The sequence below is a fragment of the Vipera ursinii genome, assembly GCF_947247035.1.
Source record: "Vipera ursinii genome assembly, chromosome: Z".
Taxonomy (NCBI): domain Eukaryota; kingdom Metazoa; phylum Chordata; class Lepidosauria; order Squamata; family Viperidae; genus Vipera; species Vipera ursinii.
The window spans coordinates 83,710,494-83,735,179 of NC_139517.1; the positions used below are offsets into that span (position 1 = coordinate 83,710,494).

The following is a 24,686-nucleotide window of genomic DNA, read 5'->3' on the forward strand; positions in this document are numbered from 1 at the left end:
TGGACCTGATTGATTTGCCATTGGCCTATAGCTGTCCTATTGGAATTTGCTATAACCATTTGGTCCTCATTGCAATGGGTTATTAATGTATGTGATGATGTGTTATTTTGCTTGCTATGTTCCAAATTATTAGAAAAAATAAACCTCTGAATCTTAAAGTAAGAATTATTGGTTTGTGCTGTCTCTTGTCTTTTCCATTGGGTTTTTTCCACGACAGGTATAATGCCAGAAAAGACTAACAAATAAAGTATATATTTGATTTTGCATGTCACAAAAGCGGCAAGAATTATATTTGCACAATACTGGAAAAATGAAGGAATACCATCAGATGAAGAAATAATAAAAATACTAGAATGTGCAGAGAAGGGTAGACTGACTATGAGACTGAAAGAAAAAGAAGAAACGGAATATTATCAGATTTGGGACTTATTTTATTGATGGCTAGAGGAATGAATAAAGGATTAGGAATTAAATATGTATTAGCTAATGTAATCTCAGACAGCATATTTGTTGATAAATTGTTATTGAATGTAGGGGGAAAAAACAATAAAAACTTTTACAAAAAAAAAGATAATTTCCCAACATCAATTTATGTTAACATAGTGGAATCTAGCATGGAATTAGTAAATTCTAGAAGCTATAAGTTCTTGTGTGTTATAACTGTCAGACTAAGCTGCATTTTTTTGTTATAAACTATATAAAACTTGTAATCCTGAAAATATAATTGAAGCTTGAGTACATAATTTTGTGTGTGAAATCCTAATTTGCTACAAGACATCTAATAAATCAAACCTTAAATTTTAAGTTTGCTTAGGAAAAAGAAAACCTTAGAAGGAAGTTTTATAGAAAAGTATATTTGATTAATGTAGAATATTTGTGCAGCTTTTATAAACTACCTATCTCAGCATGTATAAAGGCAGAACTTAGAAACAAGAAAACATGTGTAGCACGATCCCAAGATATTTGCCCAATTCCTTTTTAATGAGATTTGTTTTCTGTTATGTAACCAAGTAATTTGCTGCTTTTGTTTGTGTTGGGGCAGCTGGAAAGTATAGATGGCCTGTACAAACTATGCTCTTTAGGTATTATTTTCTAATTGTTCATTTTGTTCTCCGTGCAAATGGATGGGGACATCTTGGCCCTTCCTCATTTGTCAATAAGTTAAATACAATATGGTTTTTAGATTTTTGTTTTGGAATTAGGTGAACTATTTTGGGAAAAATAATGGGAGTTATGAGATGTAATTTAGGGAAAGCACCTACATAATAATCTACTTAACTAAAACATTCTATTTAAATACAGGTAGTTCTCAACTTATGTTCATTGAATGGCCCTGAAAAAAGTGAGTTATGACCATTTTTCACCTTTGGCAGCATCCCCATAGTCATATGATCAAAATTCAGATGCTTGGCAACTGACTCATATTTATGAGTGTCAGTGTCCCTGGATTATGAGATCACTTTTCGCATCTTTCTGGCAACATTAAGTCAATGGGGGAAGCCAAATTCACTTAACTGTGTAACTTAACAGTTGCACTGATTAATTTAACAACTGTGGCAAGAAAGATCATAAAATAGGATAAAATTCACTTAAATGTCTTGATTAACAACAGAAATGTTGGGCTCAATTGTGGTTATAAGTCAATGACTACCTGTATTTAAAGGGACTCACCATTTTGTGACTGCAACTGTGACTAGATTATTAAAATTGAAGGATGAATTATTGGCTTAGGAGCAAGTAATGTTAAACGTGATGTGGCACATTATGAAACCACTTTTGACTAATCATTTTTAATGTCTACTCACAAAACATTGTGAACAAAGTATATTTAATCGTTCCACTTCCAGAAAATTATTACAAAATAGAGCTGAACCTCTAATGACGTAAATTTATATCAATCTTCATTAATCACTTTTGGAATAATTTAAACTTAATTCCAAAATTTGCTATTTGCTTACATGGCATTTCCCCCCCCCCCCCCAATTCATGCAGATTTTATTTTCAACTTTTTTCAAAATTTAGAATCAAAATTATTAAAATAAAAACAAGCGAGTTTCTGTTGCATATTCAACACATTTATTGATGAGAAGCAGTTGTGAGAACCCTTTAATTCAACCTCTTTATTCCAATTTCACCTCAATGACTACACAAAACAATGTAAATGTAAAATCTGACTTTTTATTGTGATAAATTCAAAATCAAAAGGATCAGCGATGATGAAGCTGCAAAGTGTTATGCTGTCTCCATGAAAAGGATCAGCGATAACGATGAAGCTGCAAAGTATTATGTCGTCTCCATGCAGCACGACGCGATCCACCGATTGTGTGATGGAACTTGTGGCCTTTGCCAAGGCCACGGCTCTTCCTGCCAGCGGAGGTCAGCCCACGCATCTCTCTGTGTTTGTGAACTGGTTTGGTGATCCATTGCGTATCTGGATTGCGCCTGATAGCTTTGTGGAAAGGATCAATCAGAATGACCTCAAAGAACTTGTATGTGGAATCCTCACCCACCCAGTAAGAATTCAGCACTCTTAAGGCTCCACAGTGTCGGCCAGCACGCTCCTAGAAAATAAAAGTTTAAATATATGTATCTGTACCTATATATAGCATACAAGTGAAATCAGATTGAAAAACGTGACGTAAAAGAAACAGCATTTAAAGACTAAAGTACTTACAGGTAATTTAATATTTCCTTTCTTTACATGTATTTCATTTTCTCAGTGGCCATCTCTCATGTTTTCCCAGCTCTGAATATTTTGATTCCACAGGTGCTATGCTTTGATCAGTTGCTTTACTCAGATATTAGTAATAGCTATTCTCACTATTAACTATCATTCCTAAACAATGCTGCTTCAATAATGTCAGCCTCCCACAAACATTCATTTGCTCAATGTGGTTTTCTGTATAATTAAAAACATATTGGTTTGCCCACAAGCCAGAATTTTGCGTTTAGGGGAGAGTTCGCATGTGAGCTATGATAACATAGCATTTAAATTAACTATGTTTCCTGAAAAAATAAGGAATACAGATAATCCTTAAAATCTAATTCAACCCACCAATAATTGACTTAATTAAATCCATTTCTAATCTTATTTCCAATTTATTTCTGTACTGCTATATACAGTTATTTATCACAGTATTGTTTATAAATAAAAGAGACATTCTACCTAGTATTAGAAACACTACACCATCACTATTAATCACTTAGGAATATTTTCATTACTTGAACTTAGTAGTTTTAATACATGCTAGACTACATTACATTGTAATATTACTATAGTATAATTTATAATATATATACTATGCTATAGATCACAGACTTCTAAAATTTCACATGGTTCTTCTCCAGATTTACTTACTTCTGCTACAGACTGCAGACTCCGGGCAAATTTCAGCTGGTTCACACCATGATGCACAGGCTTTCCATAAGTAGCACCCTTAGGAACTGGACGTTTACGACCACCACGACGAACTCTGATGCGATAGATGACATAACCTACAACAGAAAAAATAACATCTGGCTATTCCGTATTTTTGATCCACATATGTCCATTTTGTTATCTCAAGATGATTTACAGCACAAAAAAAAAACCCCAACCAGAAATTATTCACATAATACAGACAAAAGAAAATCTTAAGATTTGCTGTTTTACTTAAGTTTCCTTTCCATCAACTTGACTTTTCAGATGTTTCCTGCAGTTTATCCTCTGGATGTATAGCTAGGTGCCAGTTAATTTATAATAATAATCCCTGTAGTGAGCATTGTATCAGATCAGGTTTTTTTCTCTCCATGTATGTAGTAAGCATGCAATAAAACATATAGAGCAAGAAAACTTTTTAAATATTCCCATTACCTTGCTTGGCTTTATATCCCAGCCTGCGGGCTTTGTCTGGTCTGGTTGGGCGAGGAGCTCGATGAAGTGCCGATAACTGGCGATATTGCCAGCAACGGACACGCAGGAGGAAACGCATTACATCAGACTGCTTCTTCCTCCATAGTTCTTGGATATACTTGTAGGCACCCATTATGACTTACCTACTAAAGAAAATACAGAATTATGTTACATCATATTACTTTAAGGCATGTACTAAAAAGGACTCTTTTAAAAGAATAATGCTCTTAAGTATCTAAAAATAAAAACTCCATGAAACTAACTAGTAAGTAAATCCATAAAAAATATGCCATTATTCTTTGGATGCCATGTTTTTTTTCCTGCTAATGTGCTGGTAAGAAGGCACATACTCATAAAAATGATTTTAATTTCAGTCCTACAGATAAATGTGTCAACCGCCCCCCTTGCTTTGCATGTCATAACTTTTGCCTTCTTCTATCAGCTTCTGAAGCCAATGTCTACGATACAATTTCAATCAGTTACTGCTTACTATATATACACCATACACACAAAACACGTGAATACATATGTATCATATACGTAAGTCTGTTTTTACCAAGGTAGAATTTTTTCTTAAATTTTATAGGTTTTAGCTTTATTCAAAAACGTAAGTTACTGCTTTGTACCAATTGCATGGATAACCTTTTCTGACAGCAGCTACCTAAATATTGCAAGGAGGAATATTTTACATCATTTACCGGCACTATCTAAAAAAAAGCCTTAAAACAAGTCTGCCAATTTGGGAGTTATTCTTAATTTTCTATTTCAGTTCTATTTTTTATTCTCATGAACTCTCACAGCAGTCCCCTCCTCTTGACTATCAGTCAGATTTGAATAGAAAAACCACTGAATGAAACTCAGGTTTCGTGCAGGAGCCTAATGGTTAAGGCAACAGCCTAGAAAGCAGGAAACCTTCAGCTCAAATACCGCCTCAGCCATTAAAGCCAGCTGGGTGACTTTGGGCCAATCACTCTCTATTAGCCCAATCCACCTCACAGGGTTGTTCCTGGGACACGATAGGAGGAAGAGGTGCGCGTGTGTGAGCAAATTAATAAGTCTGCTCTACTACTTACGAGTTCCTTCCTCCCCACCCCCCACCCCGCAGAGGTTTGCACTGAGCAAAGACGGCATGGTCGGTCATCGCTCGATTTTCACCATAATTCTGAGCTGTAAGAAAAGCGCCGATGCCAGAGGAGCCAAGCATTTCGAAGATTTATTTTCGTTTCCATTCTCATCCTTCCATCTTTTTTCACTTGACCATGTCGCCCGGTAGCATAAGGCCCAAGACACCATCCTGCCAACCAGACCCTAAAAACCCTTCTTTTTCTTTCACAGCTGCCAAAACATAATCGTCCTCTCTCCCCAAACCTCGATCCGTAAGAATCCGCAGCAAAATTGGTGCAAAAAGCCTCCAGACTGCAGGATGATAATGGATACACCGTCCGCAGAAATCGCCCAAGCCACCTTACCAGAAAGCGCTCGAAACCGGAAAGGAAGAGGCCTCTCTCCCAAAATGCTTTGCAACAGAGAAGGGCAGGAAAGACTCCGCGGTCAGATGCTTGCTGGGAAATGTAGTTCATGGGGAAGACATGATATTAGAGCGTGGACTTTCACGCAATGGGATGAAATTGATCACTGTGACTTGGCTACTCGTTCTTTGCAAGTTATGTTGATTTAAAGGCATCTAGATGTGGAAATTATCCTAGAAAAGATTCTCCTTAATCACACTTTGGGACTGCTTTAATTACTATTAATGATAGAATGCTTTAGAAATACACTTTCATCTTGATGGTTTATTTCGTACGGTCTATGAAATGGGCTGGATGGGAAGGTGATGGCTGAGTTCTTGTTTTAAATTAAATTCGAATTTTATTCCAGAATTCGAAGTTCATCGTGTTAAAGTGAAATACAGAATAATTCTTTCATATTTAACATCCCTTTTATTTAAAATCCTTTTATTTGTTGATCTTTAGAAAAAAAATAACTTCCAGTTTCATTAATTTTTTGCAAAGCAGCTTATATTTTGTAAATGGAAAAAAATAGTTCTAGAAACCTTTTACAGGTTCCTCCAGAAATATGGATAAATCTTAAGTTCTAAGGAGAGTTGTCATGTAATTTAAAAAGGAATCGACTCAGTTCAGTTATATAGAGCAATAGCATACTTTTATCTTTAAACCATGAAATGAGAAAAATAACTTCTATTCTGGGTGGTCTATAGGTTCTGGATTTCTAATCTGAAAGAAGATGGGAAAGGGCTTCAAAGTGGTGGTTTGTGGAATGTGTTCAGTGGGAAAGACGGCCATCTTGGAACAAGTTCTGTATGGTAATCACACTATTGGTAAGAGAGGTGCCTATTTTTTATTGTCTAACACAGGGGTGTCAAACTCAATTTCATTGAGGGCCGCATCAGCATTGCGGTTGCCCTCGGGGGGGGGCAGCTGGGTGTGGCCAGGGTGGGCGTGGTGTACTGGGTGGGCATGGCTGGAGTGCGTATGGCCTACTGGGTGGGCATGGCCAGCTCTACATCATTTGTGTCAAGGGTGCCTATGGGGGCTTGGGCAGGAGTGGGACAGATCTGAGGGTCTCTGGCAGAAGGAGATGGGACCAGGGAAGTGCCAAGGCATGGTCCACTGGAGGAGCCTCACTGTTCCCCTTAGGCCATGGGGGGGACTGGACGGTGGCACGGAGATCAAATGCCTAGCCCAGCCCTCAAGCACCCACGGCACTAAGCCCAGCCCCACTTCCCCAAGGGGGTGCCCAGCTGCATTTATCTCCTCCTCAATGCTGCTGCTGTGCTTGTTCTCCTTAGCCAGGTTGCTCATGATGGGTACAAGGGCAAAATCAAGAGGGAGGCCCATTCCCTCTCCGTGTGATGAGACCTGGCTTTGTATCCAAAGCTTCCTTAGCAATAGGGAGACCCCCCCAGCATAGGCCAGGAGGCGTGGGCAAGGGGATGGTGAAAGGACAGCAGGGCAGGACTAAGGTAGGACTTCCCTCAGACCTTCCCTCTCCTTCCTTCCTTCCTTCAAACAACAGAGTGGTGGGAAAATATTTGAGATGAGGGAGAAAAACAGGCAAGAAACACAGCTGGGTATGTCATCCTTCGTGAGGAATGAAGAAATGCACCATTGCCTGGAAATGGCCAGCACATGGCCCTCGCCTACTTCACATATCCAGCTTGGTGGGCTCTATGGGAGGGGATGCCATGAGCAGCGTGAGAGTTGATGTTACCTATGCAATGCTGCCCAGCCCCTAGCCTGCCCGGTTTTGGCAGGTAGCAGGGTGCTCTACTCACAGTGCCAAGAGGCTGAGCCAGGTGGCATGAATCTGAAGAGAAGCACAACGCTGCCCCAACCCCTAGCCTGCCCAAAGTAGGCAGGACCATGTGCTGGCCACTTCCAAGCAATTGTGCATTTCTTCATTCCTCACAAAGGGTGATACCTCCCCAGCATGCGCCAAGGGGGCAGTGCCGACATGGCACAGGCCGGTGCCTCGCTGTTTCCAGATGGCCTTGTGGAGCTAAGACTGAATGTATTTCAGCATAGATGACCACCACGAAATTGTACATTAGCTCCTGGCTAGCCTGGGCCGAGGCCAAGACAGCGGGGGCCGTTCCCTTACTGTTTCCAGGATGGCTTCGCGGACCACATGAAACCACTTCGCAGGCCGCATCCGGTCCCCGGGCCTTGTGTTTGACATGTCTGGTCTAACATAACTGCCACTTTAATGATTAATAAATTCTGCCTGATGGTAATAGATGTAAAATGATCCATGTAACATATTTGCAGTAGTCAGTATAGGTTAATTACATTTTTCACAAAATGCAAACTAAGAAGATCTAAAGAATTAGATATTCCTTGTAGGCATTTTCCTGAACCAAGCTATAGCTTGTGTAAAACATCAATGTTAGAATTTTCCCCCCCCCCAAGAAATGGTTGCTCTTTATTTCAAACAAAAATAGGTGAAGAGTACAGCAGAAATATGGAAGATGTATATATCGCTGTGGCTGAAACAGATCGAGGACTAAAAGAACAATTACGTTTGTATGACACCCAAGGACTGCAAGAAGAGGATGATTTCCCAAAACATTATTATTATATGGCAGATGGCTTCATTCTAGTGTATGCTGTAAATAGTCTGGAATCTTTTCAGAAAGTTAAGTGGCTCAAAAAGGAGATTGACAAGTTTAGAGAAAAGAAAGAGGTAAAAGACTGTTCCTTTTATTTTTTTTCAATCTATTTGCACTATTATTAGTATTTGTTCCATAAAGCTATATGAGCTTATTATTTAAACTATTTTCCAGACTGCTTATTAGTTATCATGCTATTTTGAATGTGTCAGAAATTATAGGTTGAAGGTCAAAGAAAGGGAAGCACCTTCACTTCTCACTATAAAGAGTTGCTTGGCATGGATGACGTACAGTATTGTCTAAGTAGACTCCTTCTTACTGAACAGGTTTTCTTTTGCTTTCTCTTCTTTCCTGACCCTTCTGCCTCTCAATCTCTTTAGAAGAATCTCCCTCAGAAGAAATGGAGGGAGTCCATTTCTTCTGAGGGAGGGAGTCCATTTCTTCTGAGGCTTGGGTCCGGGATATCTGAGGGAACACCTGCTGCCAGCATCAAGTTCCCTTCGTCCAGTGCGCTCCCACAGGGAGGGTCTTCTCAGGGTCCCACCGGTAAGAGATTGCTGGTGGGCAACACCCAGGGATAGGGCCTTCTCAGTGGGGGCGCCTGCCCTTTGGAACCAGCAGCCAGTGGAGCTGAGGACTGCCCCCGACCTCCGTTCATTCTGCCGGGGCCTGAAGACCTGGCTCTTCGAGCTCTCTGGCCCAGGCTGAGGATCAATCTTATTTTAACTGGGGTTTTATTTGACAGGGGCACATATAATTTTTTCTTTTTAAATCTGTTTTAACTTTTGTATTTCGGTTTTTTAATTACCCTGTAAACCGCCCTGAGTCCTTCAGGAAAGGGCGGTATAGAAATGTAATAAAATAAATAAATAAATAAATAAATAAATAAATAACCATGATACTACTATTGGAAATGGATAGGTGACTTAGTCCTACTGCTTGTCATAAGAGGCAATTTGATTTAGACAAAATCCAGGTCATAATTTGGAGTATTTCTATGTGAGTCTTTAAGGTGAAAGTGCCCTAAGTATTAGCTACAAAGATTCTCTATCTTGCCTCACTGAGTGATTTCACACACACACACTTACTTTTAATAAATTGTAGAATTGAACTTCCAGTGAGATTAAATGTTTTTGACAAAATGCACACAGGCAGAGAAACTCATCTGGGACCATCTAAAACAAGTTTTCAGGTGGGTACAGTTACATAGCATTAGGTGTTGCAAAGGAAATATTTGTGTAATATTTTGGCTTGCTGATTTCATGAGCTGAATGTAGCATTATAGTAAGTTATTTAAAAAGTATACAGTAGTCCTCAACTTTCAACTATTTGTTTAGTGACTGTTAAAAGTTTGAGTGACTCCGAAAAAAATGCTTATGACATTCTTCACTTATGACCATTGCAGCATCCCTATGGTTATATGACCAGAATTTGGATGCTTGGCAACTGATTCATATTTATGATGCAATGTATAACCTTCTCGCAAGCAAAGTTAACAGGAAAGCCAAATTCACTTAACCATGCAACTACGGTAAATTAACAGCTACAGTGATTTACTTAACAACTGTGGCAAGAAAGGTCATAAAATGGGGCAAAATTCATTTAGCAACAGAAATTTTGGACTCAGTTGTTGAAAGTAGAGGACTATCTGACTTTAATTCTGTCTTGAGACTCTTAAGAAGACAGTAGATTTTCGGTGTTTTGTAATTGGGATCTGTTAATTTCTACCTTTCTTCTGTCAGAAAAGGTAAAAACTACCTAATTTCCCTTTTATACAGAAGTCCTAAATAAGAAGTTACTGCTGCTGTTGTTTCTCCTTCTCACTCAGTCTGTTCCAAGACTGATATTTCAAAATATTTTAAATTATAATTTCCTTAGGCAATTGTTTTTTAAAAATATATTTTATTGATTTTTAACATAATCTCCTTAATATTTGATAAACATTGTATAGTCTGGTAGTATTTAAAAAACAATAACAATTTCTATAATTCTATAGTCCATATAATGGATTTGCATGATTTTCTGTTCTTCCAGTAATATTCTCTTTTGCCAACGTTAAATTAATAGTTCTTATTTTTTGAATGAATGACAAATATAGACATTTTTCTCATGTCTCTGCAAATAATAACCACATCAATATAAAGCTTCTTTTCTAATTGCCTCATCATAGATCCTGTTTACAGAATTCTTATTTAAATTTGTTTAAATTTATTATAGCTGCTCCACCTAACAATAGAATACGTTTTTTGACCATAGTGAGTTTTTAACCGCCACTTTCTTATTTTCATAAATAATTCAAAGTTACCTAATACTCCTGAGAGAGAGTGCCTGGCTCAAAGTCACTCAGACAGCTTTCATGCCTAGAACTCAAAATAGTTTCCACTATGATGCTGCAATCACTAGACCAAACTGGTCTTTTTCTCTACTGTTAACATATTTCTAAAAGCAACCAAAATACAGTCCTGTGTTTAAATATTGGTAGCTAATAGAACTGAATGTATAAAACACATTCACTCTGTTACATACTGACATTACAAGGTCAACCTCCCGACCCGAGAACAACCAGGGAATCCCTAACGCGGCAGCCGTTGACAGATGACAGCTGTCAAAAGGCTGCCGGAAGAAATCGCGCACGCGCACAGGACGGCAGCAGCCATTGAAAGTGACAGCTGTCAAAAAGGCTGCCTAAAGCAATTATGCAGGCATGAGAACCGGCCCAGCTGACAGCCGCGAGCTGTCAGATCGCCGGCTTCTAAACACACCTCCCCTTAGCCAGCAAGCCAGCCAGATGACGGATTCCCCTGCCAAGCCGCGCAAGCTCAATTGCCCGGGAGCCGTCAAAGATACCGACAGGCTATTGGTCGCTGCCCTTGAGGCGGGAGAATACGGTTCCCTGATTCATTGTAACAGTTGACAGTTCGCTATAAAAGCAAGGGTTTCTCCGCTTGTCAGCTGTCCGGAGCTGAAGCGAATAAAACGTTTGGAACCCAGCCTGCCGTCTCCCTCTGATCATTCTCCGAACCATTCACCTGGCAACGACAGTGGGATCCCAGTACAACAGAGCTAGTCACTGAGCTAAGTCACGGCTAGAAGGAGTTCCATACTCCTCCAGCCGCTCAAGTCACTGCTGAAGTCACTGGCTGAGGGCAAGGAAAACCCTTCTACTCGCTCGAACGGTACCGCAGACCCAGGCTATGGCAAACCTCGGACATATCAGAGAGTTCGACGTCCGACACCCTGAGGGGTGGGAGTCGCACTGGGGGCAGGTTGAGGAGTACCTCGTTGTGAACAAGATAACGGAAGATCGCCACAAGGCCATGGCACTACTCTGCCTCAGTGAACCGGCCGTCTATGACATCGCCGTAGGACTCTGCAGCCCGGACCCGGTCGCCAAGATACCATATGCTGAGCTGACTGAATGCCTCAGCAAGCGTTTTATGCCCAGACGGTCAGAATTGTACTGGCGGCTCCACTTCGCTCGCCGTCGACAGCAACCAGGCGAGTCACCCACCACATTCATCGCGGGGGTTCGCCACGCTGCCCACAGATGCCAATTCCCGGATCTGGAGGACTGAGTCAGAGACCAGATCATCGCCGGCCTTCAAAATGAGCGGCTTCAATGGAAGCTGGTGGCAAAACCCAAAATGGACCTCGCGGAGCTCACGTTGGAGATCATGGCGTACGAAGATAGCCATCGCGAAGACTCCTCGGTATTTGGAGGCAGCCCCAGCGGTTCAGTCCATCAGGCCAGGGAGCCTGGCACCAAGGCCCCAGAGGACGATTCTGGTGTAGACGCGATCATTCCCCGATTCAACAGAATGGCCGCCAGCCGCAAGGGGAACCGCAGACCGACCAAGCCAGGAGGCGCCAGCCAAAAAACCATCCCTGCAGACACCAGGGCCAGGTGCGCCAGCTGCAGCGGGGCCCACGCCAAAGCCACTTGCCGATTCAGAAACGCCAAGTGCCATGGATGCGGGAAGACCGGGCATATCTGCTCCGTGTGCCGCAGCCAAAACTGGGAGACCCTCCACAAACTTGAGGAAATTCCATCAGGTAGGACTAAGTTTTCCCGCCCACCCCAAAAAACTGTACTATCCATCCTCTCCAGCCAGAAGCCCTGTGCCACCCATCACCTACAAGCTAAAATTAAGATCTGGGTTGAGATCCAGGGGGTCCCATGCAAGATGGAAGTGGACTCAGGGTCCTCCGTCTCTATCCTATCCTGGGACACTCTCCAGAAAATCAGTTTTAAGTGCAAGTGCCGCATTCCCCTACAGCCTTCCCGAATCTTACTTGCTGACTTTCAAGGCGCTCCCAAAAGCTTAAAGGGGCAGGCAAAGTTAAGAGTAGGATTCAAAAAATTTCAAGGACACCTCTTAGCTCAGATCACGGAAGGACCCAGGGCCAGCCTCATCAGCCTGGGCTGGTTCGAGGCTCTGGGCATCCGCATAGAAGGAATGAACCGCTTCCAGTCTCAGACCCTGGAAAACGTCTGCAAAATGTTCGCTGATGTTTTCGATGGGACATTAGGCAGGTACACAGGCCCCCCCATAGATCTCAAGCTCAAACCTGAGATCGGTCCTATCAGAATCAAAGCCAGAAGGGTCCCCTTTGCCCTAAAACAAAAGATTGACAGTGAATTGGACCGCCTAGTCACCCTAGGGGTCCTGGAACCCACTGACAGTGGGACCTGGGAGACCCCAATAGTCACGCCGGTCAAGCCAAATGGGGACGTGAGGATCTGCACAGATTACAAAGCGACCCTCAACCGCGCATTGAACCCCCACGCTTAGCCGGTCCCTGCAGTTAAGGACGTCCTGTCAGAAATTGGTTCAGGCTCCATTTTTGCAAAACTCGATCTGGCACATGCGTTCCTCCAGTTCCCTGTCGGTAGGGAAACAGCTGATGCCCAAACCATCGTCACACACTGAGGGGCTTTCAGGGTGACCCGTCTCCAATTCGGAATTTCAGTGGCTCCTGGCATTTTCCAGGAAGTCATGGAGAGAACCCTGAAAGGAATCCCAGGGGTTTGCCCCTACTTCGATGACGTCCTCATCGCAGGGGATTCCGAGAGCACTTTAGCAGCCAGACTGCACGAAGTGCTAACCAGATTCCGCAGAGCAGGATTAAAACTCAAACGTGAAAAATGCTCCATAGGAGTCCCTTCCACGGAGTTCTTGGGCTATAGAATAGATTCACAGGGAATCCACCCCACAAATTCAAAAATCCTAGCTATCAAGGCTGCCCCGACCCCTAAAAACAAGACAGACCTCCAAGCATTCCTGGGGCTCTTGAAATTTATCACGCCTTCCTACCCAGGAAGGCAACAATAGCAGAACCTCTGCATAGGTTACTAGACAAAGGGGCATTATGGCAGTGGACAACAGTCCACGACAATAGTTTAAAAAAACTGAAACAGATGCTGTCAAACAACACAGCCATTTCCCATTACAAGGAAGATAAACCCCTCTGCATAGCATGTGACGCGTCCCCATATGGGATTGGAGCAGTTTTGAGCCACCTCCTAAGCGACGGGACACAGGCGCCGGTTGCTTATTATTCGAGGACCCTCTCCAAAGCTGAAAGGAACTATGCCCAGATCGACAAAGAGGCACTGGCCATCGTGGCGGGCATTAAAAAATTCCACGATTATCTTTATGGCTGGCCATTCACTATATTCACGGACCATAAGCCATTGCTTGGGCTATTCACCTGGGACCGTCAAACTCCCCAAATATTGTCCCCTCGAATGCTGCGGTTGACAACGTTCCTCTCAGCTTATTCCTACCAATTAATTTACAAACTGGGCTGGGAAATGAGCCACGCAGACGGCCTCAGCAGGCTGCCCCTACCCCAAGTAGACCCTGACCCAGCTTCGGCTGGTCACATCTTAGCCATCCAAGAGCTCCAAGAGTGCCCCTTGACAGCAAAGGATATCGCTGCCGCAACTGGCAAAGACAAAACCCTCAGCAGGGTACTGGCATGGGTATCTTCCGGGTGGCAGTCTGTTAGCCCAGGCCCTGATTTCCAACCGTATTTCACAAGACGAAATGAGTTAACCTCTCACTTAGGCTGTATACTCTGGGGCTACAGAGTGATAGTGCCGCCCATGCACAGACCCAAAGTCCTACACACATTACACGATGGGCACCCTGGCATCGTAAAGATGAAAGCCTTGGCACGTAGTTACGTTTGGTGGCCGACAATCGATAAGGACATCGAAACTCACGTAGCAGGCTGCTATTTATGCCAGCAGTCCCGACCAGTACAACCCCAGGCCCCTATTCACAAGTGGAAAACCACCCGGAATCCTTGGTCCCGCGTCCACATTGATTTTGCTGGCCCCTTCCAGGGACAGGTTTTCCTCATCGTAGTGGATAGTTATTCTAAGTGGTTGGAGGTTCTCCCGGTTTCCAGCACAACAACATCTGCCAACATTCAGGCTCTCAGGGGAATCTTCGCAACACATTGCCTCCCCGATGTACTAATCTCCGACAACGGGCCTCAATTTACCTCTCGTGAATTTCAGATCTTTACGAGGAACAACTATATTAGGCATGCCACGTTGGCCCCCTTCCACCCTTCATCTAACGGTCTTGCAGAGGTTATGGTGAGGGCCACCAAAGATGCCCTCCGGAAGATCATTGTGGGAGACTGGCACCGCCGCCTAGCTCAGTTCCTCCTGGCTCACCACACTACGCCCTGCTCCACCACCGGGAAATCCCCTGCCGAAATGTGCTGGGGCCACCGGCTGGTGAGAAGACTTGACAGACTTCACCCGGACAGACCGGCAGCCGAGGAAGTCAGCAACCCCCCACCCAGGATATTTGCCCAAGGACAAATTGTCTGGACCAGGGACTATGGGGGAAAGGATAAATGGATCCAGGGGGTCATCCTGGATCAAACTGGCCCCTTATCCTACAGGATAGACATCGGAAGGGGACTTACCCTCCGCAGACACACAGACCAACTCCGACCCAGGTCACTTCCCAACCTCCCCCTGGGCCCACCTCCTGGGGATTCCGAACCGTCCAGTGGCGACAACCCCGGCGTACCGCAAACATCCCAGGACTTACAATTCCCACCTCCACCACCTCCAGAGGAAACACCGGCAGAAGAGGAGGGCCCCCTCCTCCGCCGCTTCAACAGGACCAGACGGCCTCCCGCCTACCTCGCGGACTTTGAATGGGCTGGAAGCACGCCGACACTCAACGGCTCTGTTTAAAATGTTTCTGTATCAGTTCAGTTAAAGTATATATTAAGGGGTTCAAACCAGGGGGGGGGAAAGGGGTGTTACATACTGACATTACAAGGTCAACCTCCCAACCCGAGAACAACCAGGGAATCCCTAACGCGGCTGCCATTGACAGATGACAGCTGTCAAAAGGCTGCCAGAAGAAATCGCGCACGCGCACAGGCCGGCAGCAGCCATTGACAGTGACAGCTGTCAAAAAGGCTGCCTAAAGCAATTACGCAGGCGCGAGAACCGGCCCAGCTGACAGCCGCGAGCTGTCAGAATGCTGGCTTCTAAACACACCTCCCCTTAGCCAGCAAGCCAGCCAGCTGACGGATTCCCCTGCCAAGCCGTGCAAGCGCAATTGCCCAGGAGCCGTCAAAGCTACCGACAGGCTATTGGTCGCTGCCCTTGAGGTGGGAGAATATGGTTCCCTGATTCGTTGTAACAGTTGACAGTTTGCTATAAAAGCAAGGGTTTCTCCGCTTGTCAGCTGTCCGGAGCTGAAGCGAATAAAACATTTGGAACCCAGCCTGCCGTCTCCCTCTGATCATTCTCTGAACAATTCACACTCACCTGTGTGCTGGATTTGGAGCTATGTGTTTAACTAACCCTCTACTGCAGGGCTTTTCAACCTTTTCACAGATTGTACCACTTTTAGGACATGACAATATTTGAGTACCACCAGTGCTTAGCAAGGTGTCAAAAACTTTACTGATTAGATTCATTTGTTGTTATAGAAATGGCTAGTTTATAATTTTATGGAAAAGTAAAAACTTGAGGTTCAACAGTAATGCTTCCTTCTACTGCAAAAGAGGAACTGTTCTTTTTCCCTTCTCCCCCTCACTTTCCCCGTTTTTCCTCCCCACTGTGTCCTACTATTTGCTTTTGTATTTTATTCTATAATCTAATAAGAAAACAGTACCAGTTTTAATTTCTTTGGTGGCTGTTCCTTTGCTGAATCACTTTCCCCTTGCACTGACAAATGTATGGTGAATTTATCCATGTTTATTAATATGCACCACTACCACTGAGGAATTCTGGGAGTTGAAGTATACAAATCTTAAAAGTGCCAAGTTTGAAGTTCAGGGGTCTTCAAACTTGGCACTTTTAAGACTTGTAGACTTCAACTCCCAGAATTCCTCAGCTCTCATGGCTGGGTGAGGAATTCTGGGAGTTGAAGTCCACAGGACTTATTTCTAAATTTGTAGACTCCTGAGCTGGCCCTTCTGAGCTCTTCCACAGAATGCACCCCCTAATCCCTTCCCTATACCTTTAAAGACACAGTAATCAAGTGCAAAGCAAAAAAATAAAGAAATACAAACTCCGTTTTCCCCCCTCTTTAAGCTGCCTTAGGCATGTTACGTGCCACAATGTTGCTATCCCAAACAGAAAGGCTCCGGGAATTGCAAAAAACTTTAGCTTTAAATTAAGCCAGTTTACTTTCAAAGAAAACTTTCTAAAAGCCACAGATTGACTCAATTAAAGGGGGTAAAACTAATTACATTTGTTTAAAGGTATTAAACCTTTTCTGCTGTCTTTTTCCCCTTCCCCCACCCAAACCACGTTCTTTTATAGCCTCTCCTCTCTCTCCCTCCCTTTTTTTTCTTCAGTTCACCTCCAGCTCTGAGCTGCTTCTGGAAGCGCCAATCAGCTGGAGCCCTGCCGGGGATCCTGGGGCTTCTGCTGAGCCCAGACTGTACTGCAGCTGTAGCTGCAGCTGCCTCTCCCTTTCCCTCAGGCTTGGCTCACTTAGGTTCATTCCCCTCCCCTGCTACACTTGGCTAGCAATCACTACCACCTGCCATGTGGCAAAGTACCACATGTGGTACAGATATATAGCATCTTTCCTTTGGAAGGGAGAAAAAGAAATAGTATTCATGACCGTGGTATTTATCTGACAATAACTGACTGCTATTGCTGGTGCTTGTAGTTTTTCTCAAATGATGGCCTATATAACAAAAGTATTAGTTTGCATAGTCGTTATTCTGAAGAATAGCAGATAGCAGATTCTGTTGAATCAGGTGGCTAGATTTCCTAGCATCTTTTCTCATTGGCAATACTGGATATTGCAATTCAGCATATCTCAAGAGCTGTAAGTTCCATACCCCTCTGCAGGATCTAGATATAATCATGGTTAAAATAAATATATTAACATTAATGATACCAAGTTATTCATTTGAAACCTCTTGAATCTAATGGGATTGTTCTACATTTAATTAAGCCTGGCTCTGACTTTCTTTTTAAAAGCAGAGTTTTTCAAGTATCTTGAAGTTGGGCCCACTTCTAAATTCTGTTCTACAGTAATGGTGGCTATCTTTTTAGAATATATTTTATTGCTTGTATAATAATTGTTTTATTGTTTTATTCTGGTCAACGGATAAATAGGTGTTATCTTCTTTATAGGAACAAATGGTTTTAAAATATATAGAGATGTAAATGCTTTAAATAACAGTAATAAAATACAGGAAATGTCACTAAGATTTTAATGATTACCAAGTAAATTTTAGTGCATCTACAAGGAGCTAAAGGATTATTTATTCAGCTCATGGATTATTTATTCAGCTCATGGATCTGTTTGAATTTTGCATGATCGACTACTGGAATAATAGCAGCTGTCTAAATTGTAGGGAAGAGGGGATCCCAGTCTCTCTCCCTTCCCAATAATATAAATATTTTGATTGTTATATTTCTTCTTTGCAGTGGCCAATTATTGTTTTGGGTAATAAAACTGACCTTTTGGAGGAAAGACAAGTACAGAGTGAAGTTGCACAACAGTGGGCTAGGATTGAGACAGTGAAGTTATGGGAAGTGACAATAACGGACAGAAGGACAATGATGGAGCCCTTTGTGGTGTTAGCAAGCAAACTTTACCAATCACAGAACAAATCGACGTTTTCTTTCTCCCGTCGGAGACTCAAATTCAATAAGAAAGATTACTGAAAGCTCTTATGCTTCCCACTGGGCCAAGAATCTGCTGCGGCTTTTGCATTTCCAGAGTTGTTCATTTCTAGAGCGAGCAAAGCAGCTCTCACAAATCAGGAAGAGAATGGCATCTGAAATCACTTCATAAAAATACTGAAATAATCATGGTTGTCTGTATTCAATTATATGTTCAGGGAATGTAAGCTGGAGAATACTTGAGTGTAGAAAAAAGAAAGAAAACCTTTTTTTTAGAATGGCCATTCTAAAGTCATTGGGAATATTGCCACTTCACTTACTACTTACCAAAAAATCTAAGGGCATTTCAGATTAAAAAATGAAAGAACAAGGTGAAAAAGTTGTTTCTTTTGATCATACATTGTATAGCTTTATTCATTGTGCTACGACTTTGAGAAATAACTTGTGAAAGAGAGAAGCTAACAGAATTGAGTGAAGCATAAACATTTCACCTTCATTACCTTTATTATAGTATGCTAATATTGCTAGCACCGATGCTTTTGGATGAACCACTGTTATTTGTATCTATCATCAAGTAGCCATTCATCTCAGGTACTGCAAAACAGTGATTATTAGCATTGCTAGAAATTGGGCTAAAGAAAGAAAAAATAATTTCCAATCACTTCATACATACATGGGGAAAATTTTGATCCCATTCCCCAATGTCAAAGCCCACAAATATCTGTCCCTGTACAGTGACAGCAGCTTCATGAAAAGGATAGGACAGCATCAGAAAAAAAATAGTAACTTGGTTCATTTAAAAGGGTATAGCAGGGCTTCTCACTTTCAGCAACTTTAAGAAGCGTGGGTTTGTAACTTGTGGAATTTCCCAGTATACATAAATCTCAAAGTTACTGTGATTGAAAAGCACAGAACTATGTTAAGAGTATTTGATTCTGGCTTAGTGTTTTGTTTGACCTAGGCATTCCATAAACTATGATTTATGGCTTAACATATCAGCTGAAATCAGCCAGTAGTAATATATTAAGTCTGTACAGTCAAAAAAGAGCATTACTATGGGAAAGGATTGCTCCATCCAGTTTTAGCTCTAAGCAACCTACCTCTTATTTCAATTGTATTCATTGTTGCTATGCAATTACGTGCCTTAAAAATAGTACACTGACATAAAAGCAAATGAATACAGAATTTAAACCTAGGGAAGTGGAAAGATCTTTTTACAAAAATAACATGAAGATAGGTACAAGTTGAGCTTCCCTAGAAAAAGAAGTAGTAGCATTCCTAACTATACTTTTCTTCATAGCTATATTCTGCATCACATAAAGATGATTTGAGCAACTAATCACAAACCTAGGTCAAAATTTCTCCAGAATTCCTAATTGATATGGCTAATCCCACTGGCTGGATGTTTTAGGAACTGTAGTCCCCAACAAATCAAGACAGTGCTAGACTGAACAATTCAAAAGGGCTATTCTGGAGTTGTGATGGCTTTATACTATCACAATATAACAAGTTCTCACCCACTTCTAAAAGGAATCTGTAGTTAGATTTGTATTTTCACAATTTTCATTACAATTCTCAAGGATACAAAATTCAATTAAGAAAGTGGGTGGCTAATTGGATTGAAATTTCTCAAAATATGCAGTATAGAAATTTATCAAAGTTTCTTTTCTTTCTATCAAGGAATAAAATATTTTAAGGCCTAATGTATATTTTAAGCACATTTTTTTTTAATTTAAATGAAGCTTTTGAGAATTTAACAAAAAAGCATGGGTGAAATATCTAGTTTAAATTACAGATTGAATACAGATTCTGACTTCATTCTATTTACATTGCACATTGAAATGGCTCTCATCTGTTTATATAGTGTACTCATAAGTTGTCCTTCAGTGCATTTTGTAGAATGGCAGTGTTTAATTGTAGCATCATAAGAAGCACAGTTAACATGAATTTTATAGAATTATTCATTCTGGGCCACTAGTGAATTGTCCTGCTTCAATTACTATTAAGTGAAAGTCAATTTGAATTATGTTCACTTCAGATAATATTTTGGGCACTATTTAACGAAAAAAGGAACTTTTTTGATAGAGATATTGAATATGCTTGCACTTTAGTAGAGATGGATACCAAGACAAAAGGGAAAAACTATTCCCATTCCTCTTCCAAACATGTCAAGCAACAATGGCCTGAAATCACAATAAATAGCTCTAATGTTGAACAGCTAGGGAAACTCTAGCTTTAAATGCTTAGGAGATGATCCAACTTGCAAAAAATAACAGATTTTTGGATAGGTAACTAAGTCTGCCTTCTCGCCCAGGATTTAATTTCATAACCTGTTAAAGTCTTTTCATGTAACTTTTTATTATGTGACCTGGAAACTATTTCTTGTTTTTTGTATGATTATCAGGAATAGATTATATTGTCTGTTATACCGGGGTCCCCAGCCCCCAGGTTCTGGACTGCTACTGAACCAGTTTTGGGAACCAGGCTGAGTGAAGCTTCATCTATGCATACATGGGATCTAGGTTGCACATGCGAAACCACCCACTCTTCCAGTCCATGGAAGACAATTTTGTTCCAAAACTGGTCCCTGGAGCCAAAAATGTTGGGGACCACTGTGTTACACACAACCAACATAGATGTATTCCAGAAAGAAGTATCAGTAGGGGGTTTGTACATATTTTTATTAGCACAGTAACAAATGCAGACTTAGATAGCCCACAACATACAACCAATCCACTGAGTAACTCCTATTCCACGCCTTACAGTTAAACAGCTTAAGGTATTTCACTACAGGTTGCTCCAAGTCCAGTTAAAACCTTTATTTTCACAAAGGTAACTTGGCATAGAAAAATGAATCCACAAACTATTTTTCCTATGCTAGGGGAGACAACAATCTAGCTGTACCCCTATATCTGAACTTAATGAAAGGGTAGACTTGTAAAAGATGTGTTAAATATGAAACTCTCCCACCTCCCCTAGGGAAAATATTCCCAATATTGTTTTACAAATAAAACCAAGCTAAAAGAAAATTAAGTTGCAAGGCTTCTTGCAAGAAATTTTACAGAAATGCCAAATAGATGTACCCATAAATTAAGCTGTTTTATTATTATTTTTTATCTATCGCAACCAAACATTCTTTCCCACCCTCATCCAATTGCCAGATTAGTTTACATTCTTCTTGGTGCTATAGCAGAGCTACTATTGCTGAACTAATGACAGTCTTAAAATATGCTAGTCCTATTCTAGCTGTCTACTGTAGCAAGATACCTTAAGTAACAACAACAAAATTTCAGGAAATAAAAGACTGAATAAATTCTGTTATAGAAATACCCTACTCTTTTTCAGTTTCTCCCCTTCCCTGTCCCACCCCTTCAAAATCATAAGCAGCTCTTTCTGTCACAGATGATTTAACACAAAGATATGACAAAAATCCAGTTTATGTTGCGTATCTCTTGGTCCACTGTCTGGCCATTCTGTCGTGCTCTGCTCTGTTAGTCATATACTGAGTTGCAATACTTCCAACAAGGGGATCAGCTGCAAAATAAATAAAACAAATGTAATAGATCAGATATGATGAAGACTCCTAGAACATTGCTTTAATGAAAAATATTTTTGTGACTTTAATTACAATTTTAGAATTTAAGTACATTGCTAAGTACATTGATTTGTGCTTAGATTGTAAGCCGCCCTGAGTCTTCGGAGAAGGGCGGGATATAAATGGGATTTTAAAAAAAAGTTCATTTTCCATTCAGGCCAAGAATGGGAAGGGGAATCTGGTCTTCCAGATGTTGGCAAAGGCAAACCTTTATTCTTTTCCACTAGACTTCACAGTGCTTTTTCAACAAAAGCCATGCTTGCTGAAACTGTTGGCAATCATACAGTAGTTAACAACACTGCATCTCTGTTAGGCCCGTACACATCAAAGACCTATTACAATAATGGTACTTGCTGGACAACTGGTGTTTCCATAGATACAATACATTTCTGTCAGTCCTTTAAAATATGTCTCACAACAGCAAATCTGGAGATAATGATGACTCACAAAGACTGTAATCCTTCAGTGTAAACACCATCAATGGGGATATTCCATTTCTTATTAATTTTGTGGAAATGAGAAAGTCACTTTTCCATCACTGGATTTTGAAAAACTTCATTTTGTAGTTTTTTAAAATTAATTTTTGGAAGTTATGTCAATGCAATGGAATATACATGGCATTCTAACCAATAACAATTCTGTTTGAGTTTTGTTTTGAATTTACTGTTCTTCAAGACAGGACAGATAATCCATGTTCAGGGACCACTCAAAGTTATGACATAGATCAGGGGTGTCAAACTCAATTTCATTGAGGGCCGCATCAGCATTGTGGTTGCCCTCAGGGGGCCAGTTGGGTTTGGCCATGGTGGGCGTGGCCTACTGGGTGGGCATGGCTAGAGTGCATATGGCCTACTGGGTGGGCGTGGCCAGCTCTACATCGTTGGCATCAAGGGTGCCTATGGGGGCCTGGGCAGGAGTGGGACAGATCTGAGGATCTCTGGCAGAAGGTGGGCCAGGGCCAAAGCAGTGGGGGCCGTTCCCTCACTGTTTCCAGGATGGCTTCGCGGGCCACATGAAACCACTTTGCGGGCCGAATCCGGCCCCCGGGCCTTGTGTTTGACATGTCTGACATAGATGAAGAAGGAAACATATGATTATTCCTCATAGTTGTGGCTGTTACAGGATTCTTGTGATCATGTAATCATGATTTAGGTGCTTGGCAGTCAGCTTGCAATTGTGACAGTCATAGCATCCTACAGTCATACGATTATGATTTGTGATAATTCACTGCTGGCTTCTGACAAGCAAAATCAATGGGGAAGTTGCAGAAGGTTGCAATGGCGATCACATGATCACAACACACTGCAATTAGAATAGAATAATAACTCTATTGTCACAACACACTGCAATTAGAATAGAATAATAACTATTGTCACTTTAAATGTACATTATTCAGCATACATTAAAATGAGATTTTATTACATAACAGCTCTCAAAGAGTAACCACCTCCAATATACTCTGCATAAAAATGGCAAAAAATGCTCTCATCTGATGCAGGAAATGCAGGCACTGGTTTGCACACGTCACTAAGGATGATGTGTGGACAGACCAAGTCAGATTGTTAGTTATCTGCACCCTCAGATCACCTCCCACAACTGCAGCATTGATACAGTTATCTGTTGCTGATCACCTCCACAACTGCAGCATTGATACAGAGTGGAGTATGGCTATGTCGGCTCTTCCTAAAATCTACAATGATCTCCTTTATTAATATTCAGAACCAGGTTACTTTTATTGCATCGGTCCACCACAGCCTTCACCTCTTCTCTATAAGCATCTTCACTGTGGTCCCAGATAAGACCTACCACTGCCATGTCATCTGCATACTTTACAATATGATTCATAGCAGATTTGGCATAGCAATCATGGGTCACCGAGGTGAATAGTAAAAGACTCAAGACATAGTCCTGAGGGGAACCCGTACTCAAAAAATGGAGTTGGAAACTTATCTTGTGAGATTCACTTAACAATGGCAACAGGGACTGCCGCAACTGCTGTTATAAATTGGCATGATCATATGAAGGGCTTTACAACTATAGAGTTGCCAGTTCAAATTACCCTCATTAAGCAAGGACTGCTTGCACAGACATATTTGATTGGATTCTCCCTGTGTATTGTGTTTGGGAGATGGGCCCTTAGCAAGAAGCAGCTAGAACAGTATAGGAAAACCTATGGGTTGACAGACTAGCCTAATGTAAGGCTGGACAAGGAAAAGAAGGTCAGCCAGTGATGATAAAGAAACCTATGGAAAGCAATTATAATACAGAAATGCATGTGTTAATATTTCTGCTGAATCTCTTCTAATTCAGGGCTTTTCAACATTTCACCTATTGTACCACTTTGAGGATATGGCAACATCTGAGTACCACCAGTCACCTAGCAAGGTGTCAAAAACTTGATGACCAAAAAAAAAAAAAAGGAAAAAAGTGATGAACTACAGGTAGTCCTCAACTTACAACAGTTCGCTTAGTGACTGTTCAAAGTTACAATGGCACTGAAAAAAGTGCCCCCAAGCTACAGCTGAGCAAGACACCTGACTGCCTGCCTGGCTGCACTCTTCCTCCTGTCCAAGGTTTTCATTGTTGTGAGCATTCCTGTTGAGGATTGCCAGCGGAGGTGGGGTGGGGGTGTTTGGTTTTTATTTCCGCTGTCTGCTGGGTGCTTGCAGCAGGTTTTGGTCACTTCACATGAGCCTGGGACACTGTGACCATCATAAATATGAATCAGTTACCAAGCATCTGAATGTAAATCACAAGACCCTGGAGATGCTCGAACATTCCAACTGATTGGCGCTTCTTTTGGGCTCAGCAGAAGCGCCAGTATCAGCGCCGAACTCCAGCTGGAGCCTGGCGCTGATACTGGCGCTTTCGCTCAGCCCTGGCAGCCCTGCAGCTCCAGCCGTGTCTCACTCAGGCTTGTGCGGTGCTGCCACCG

The 24,686-nt window shown here is 41.8% G+C and overlaps 3 protein-coding genes across 5 annotated transcripts in view; 1 reads left to right on the plus strand and 2 right to left on the minus strand.

Annotated features, from left to right (window-relative positions):
* Window positions 1–2,156: 2,156 nt before the first annotated feature.
* Window positions 2,157–5,403, minus strand: RPL15 (ribosomal protein L15). 3 transcript variants are annotated; one of them, XM_083376110.1, is made up of 4 exons: window positions 5,362–5,403; window positions 3,854–4,038; window positions 3,359–3,495; window positions 2,157–2,561 (listed from the first exon to the last, which is right to left on the minus strand). In XM_083376110.1, exons 2-4 carry the CDS (start codon window positions 4,023–4,025, stop codon window positions 2,256–2,258), a joined length of 615 nt encoding a protein of 204 aa, XP_083232236.1. In that variant the 5' UTR covers window positions 4,026–4,038; window positions 5,362–5,403; the 3' UTR covers window positions 2,157–2,255. The 3 variants fall into 3 exon arrangements, with proteins under 3 accessions (XP_083232236.1, XP_083232237.1, XP_083232238.1); XM_083376111.1 differs by having other exon boundaries at window positions 5,261–5,385; XM_083376112.1 differs by having other exon boundaries at window positions 3,854–4,030; window positions 5,357–5,376.
* A 733-nt stretch (window positions 5,404–6,136) lies between these two features.
* NKIRAS1 (NFKB inhibitor interacting Ras like 1) lies at window positions 6,137–18,255 on the plus strand (the record flags this gene model as incomplete). Its single annotated transcript, XM_083376667.1, has 3 exons — window positions 6,137–6,230; window positions 7,854–8,095; window positions 17,959–18,255. The coding sequence occupies 3 exons, from the start codon at window positions 6,137–6,139 to the stop codon at window positions 18,196–18,198; spliced, it is 576 nt and encodes a 191-aa protein (XP_083232793.1). The 3' UTR covers window positions 18,199–18,255.
* A 2,570-nt stretch (window positions 18,256–20,825) lies between these two features.
* Window positions 20,826–24,686, minus strand: part of UBE2E1 (ubiquitin conjugating enzyme E2 E1) — a 45,899-nt gene continuing 42,038 nt past the window's right edge. Inside the window, exon 6 of the mRNA XM_083376166.1 lies at window positions 20,826–21,690. Coding sequence (XP_083232292.1) covers window positions 21,593–21,690 — 98 coding nt within the window. The 3' untranslated portion in view covers window positions 20,826–21,592. The remainder of the gene's footprint in view (window positions 21,691–24,686) is intronic.

Excerpts from the sequence above, each read along its gene's own strand:
- RPL15 (XM_083376110.1), bottom strand. The coding sequence starts at position 4,025 with ATGGGTGCCTACAAGTATATCCAAGAACTATGGAGGAAGAAGCAGTCT. Across the intron at positions 3,496-3,853 it reads GGGATATAAAGCCAAGCAAG|GTTATGTCATCTATCGCATC; the intron begins GTAATGGGAATA and ends TTTCTGTTGTAG. Across the intron at positions 2,562-3,358 it reads GTCTGCAGTCTGTAGCAGAA|GAGCGTGCTGGCCGACACTG; the intron begins GTAAGTAAATCT and ends TTTATTTTCTAG.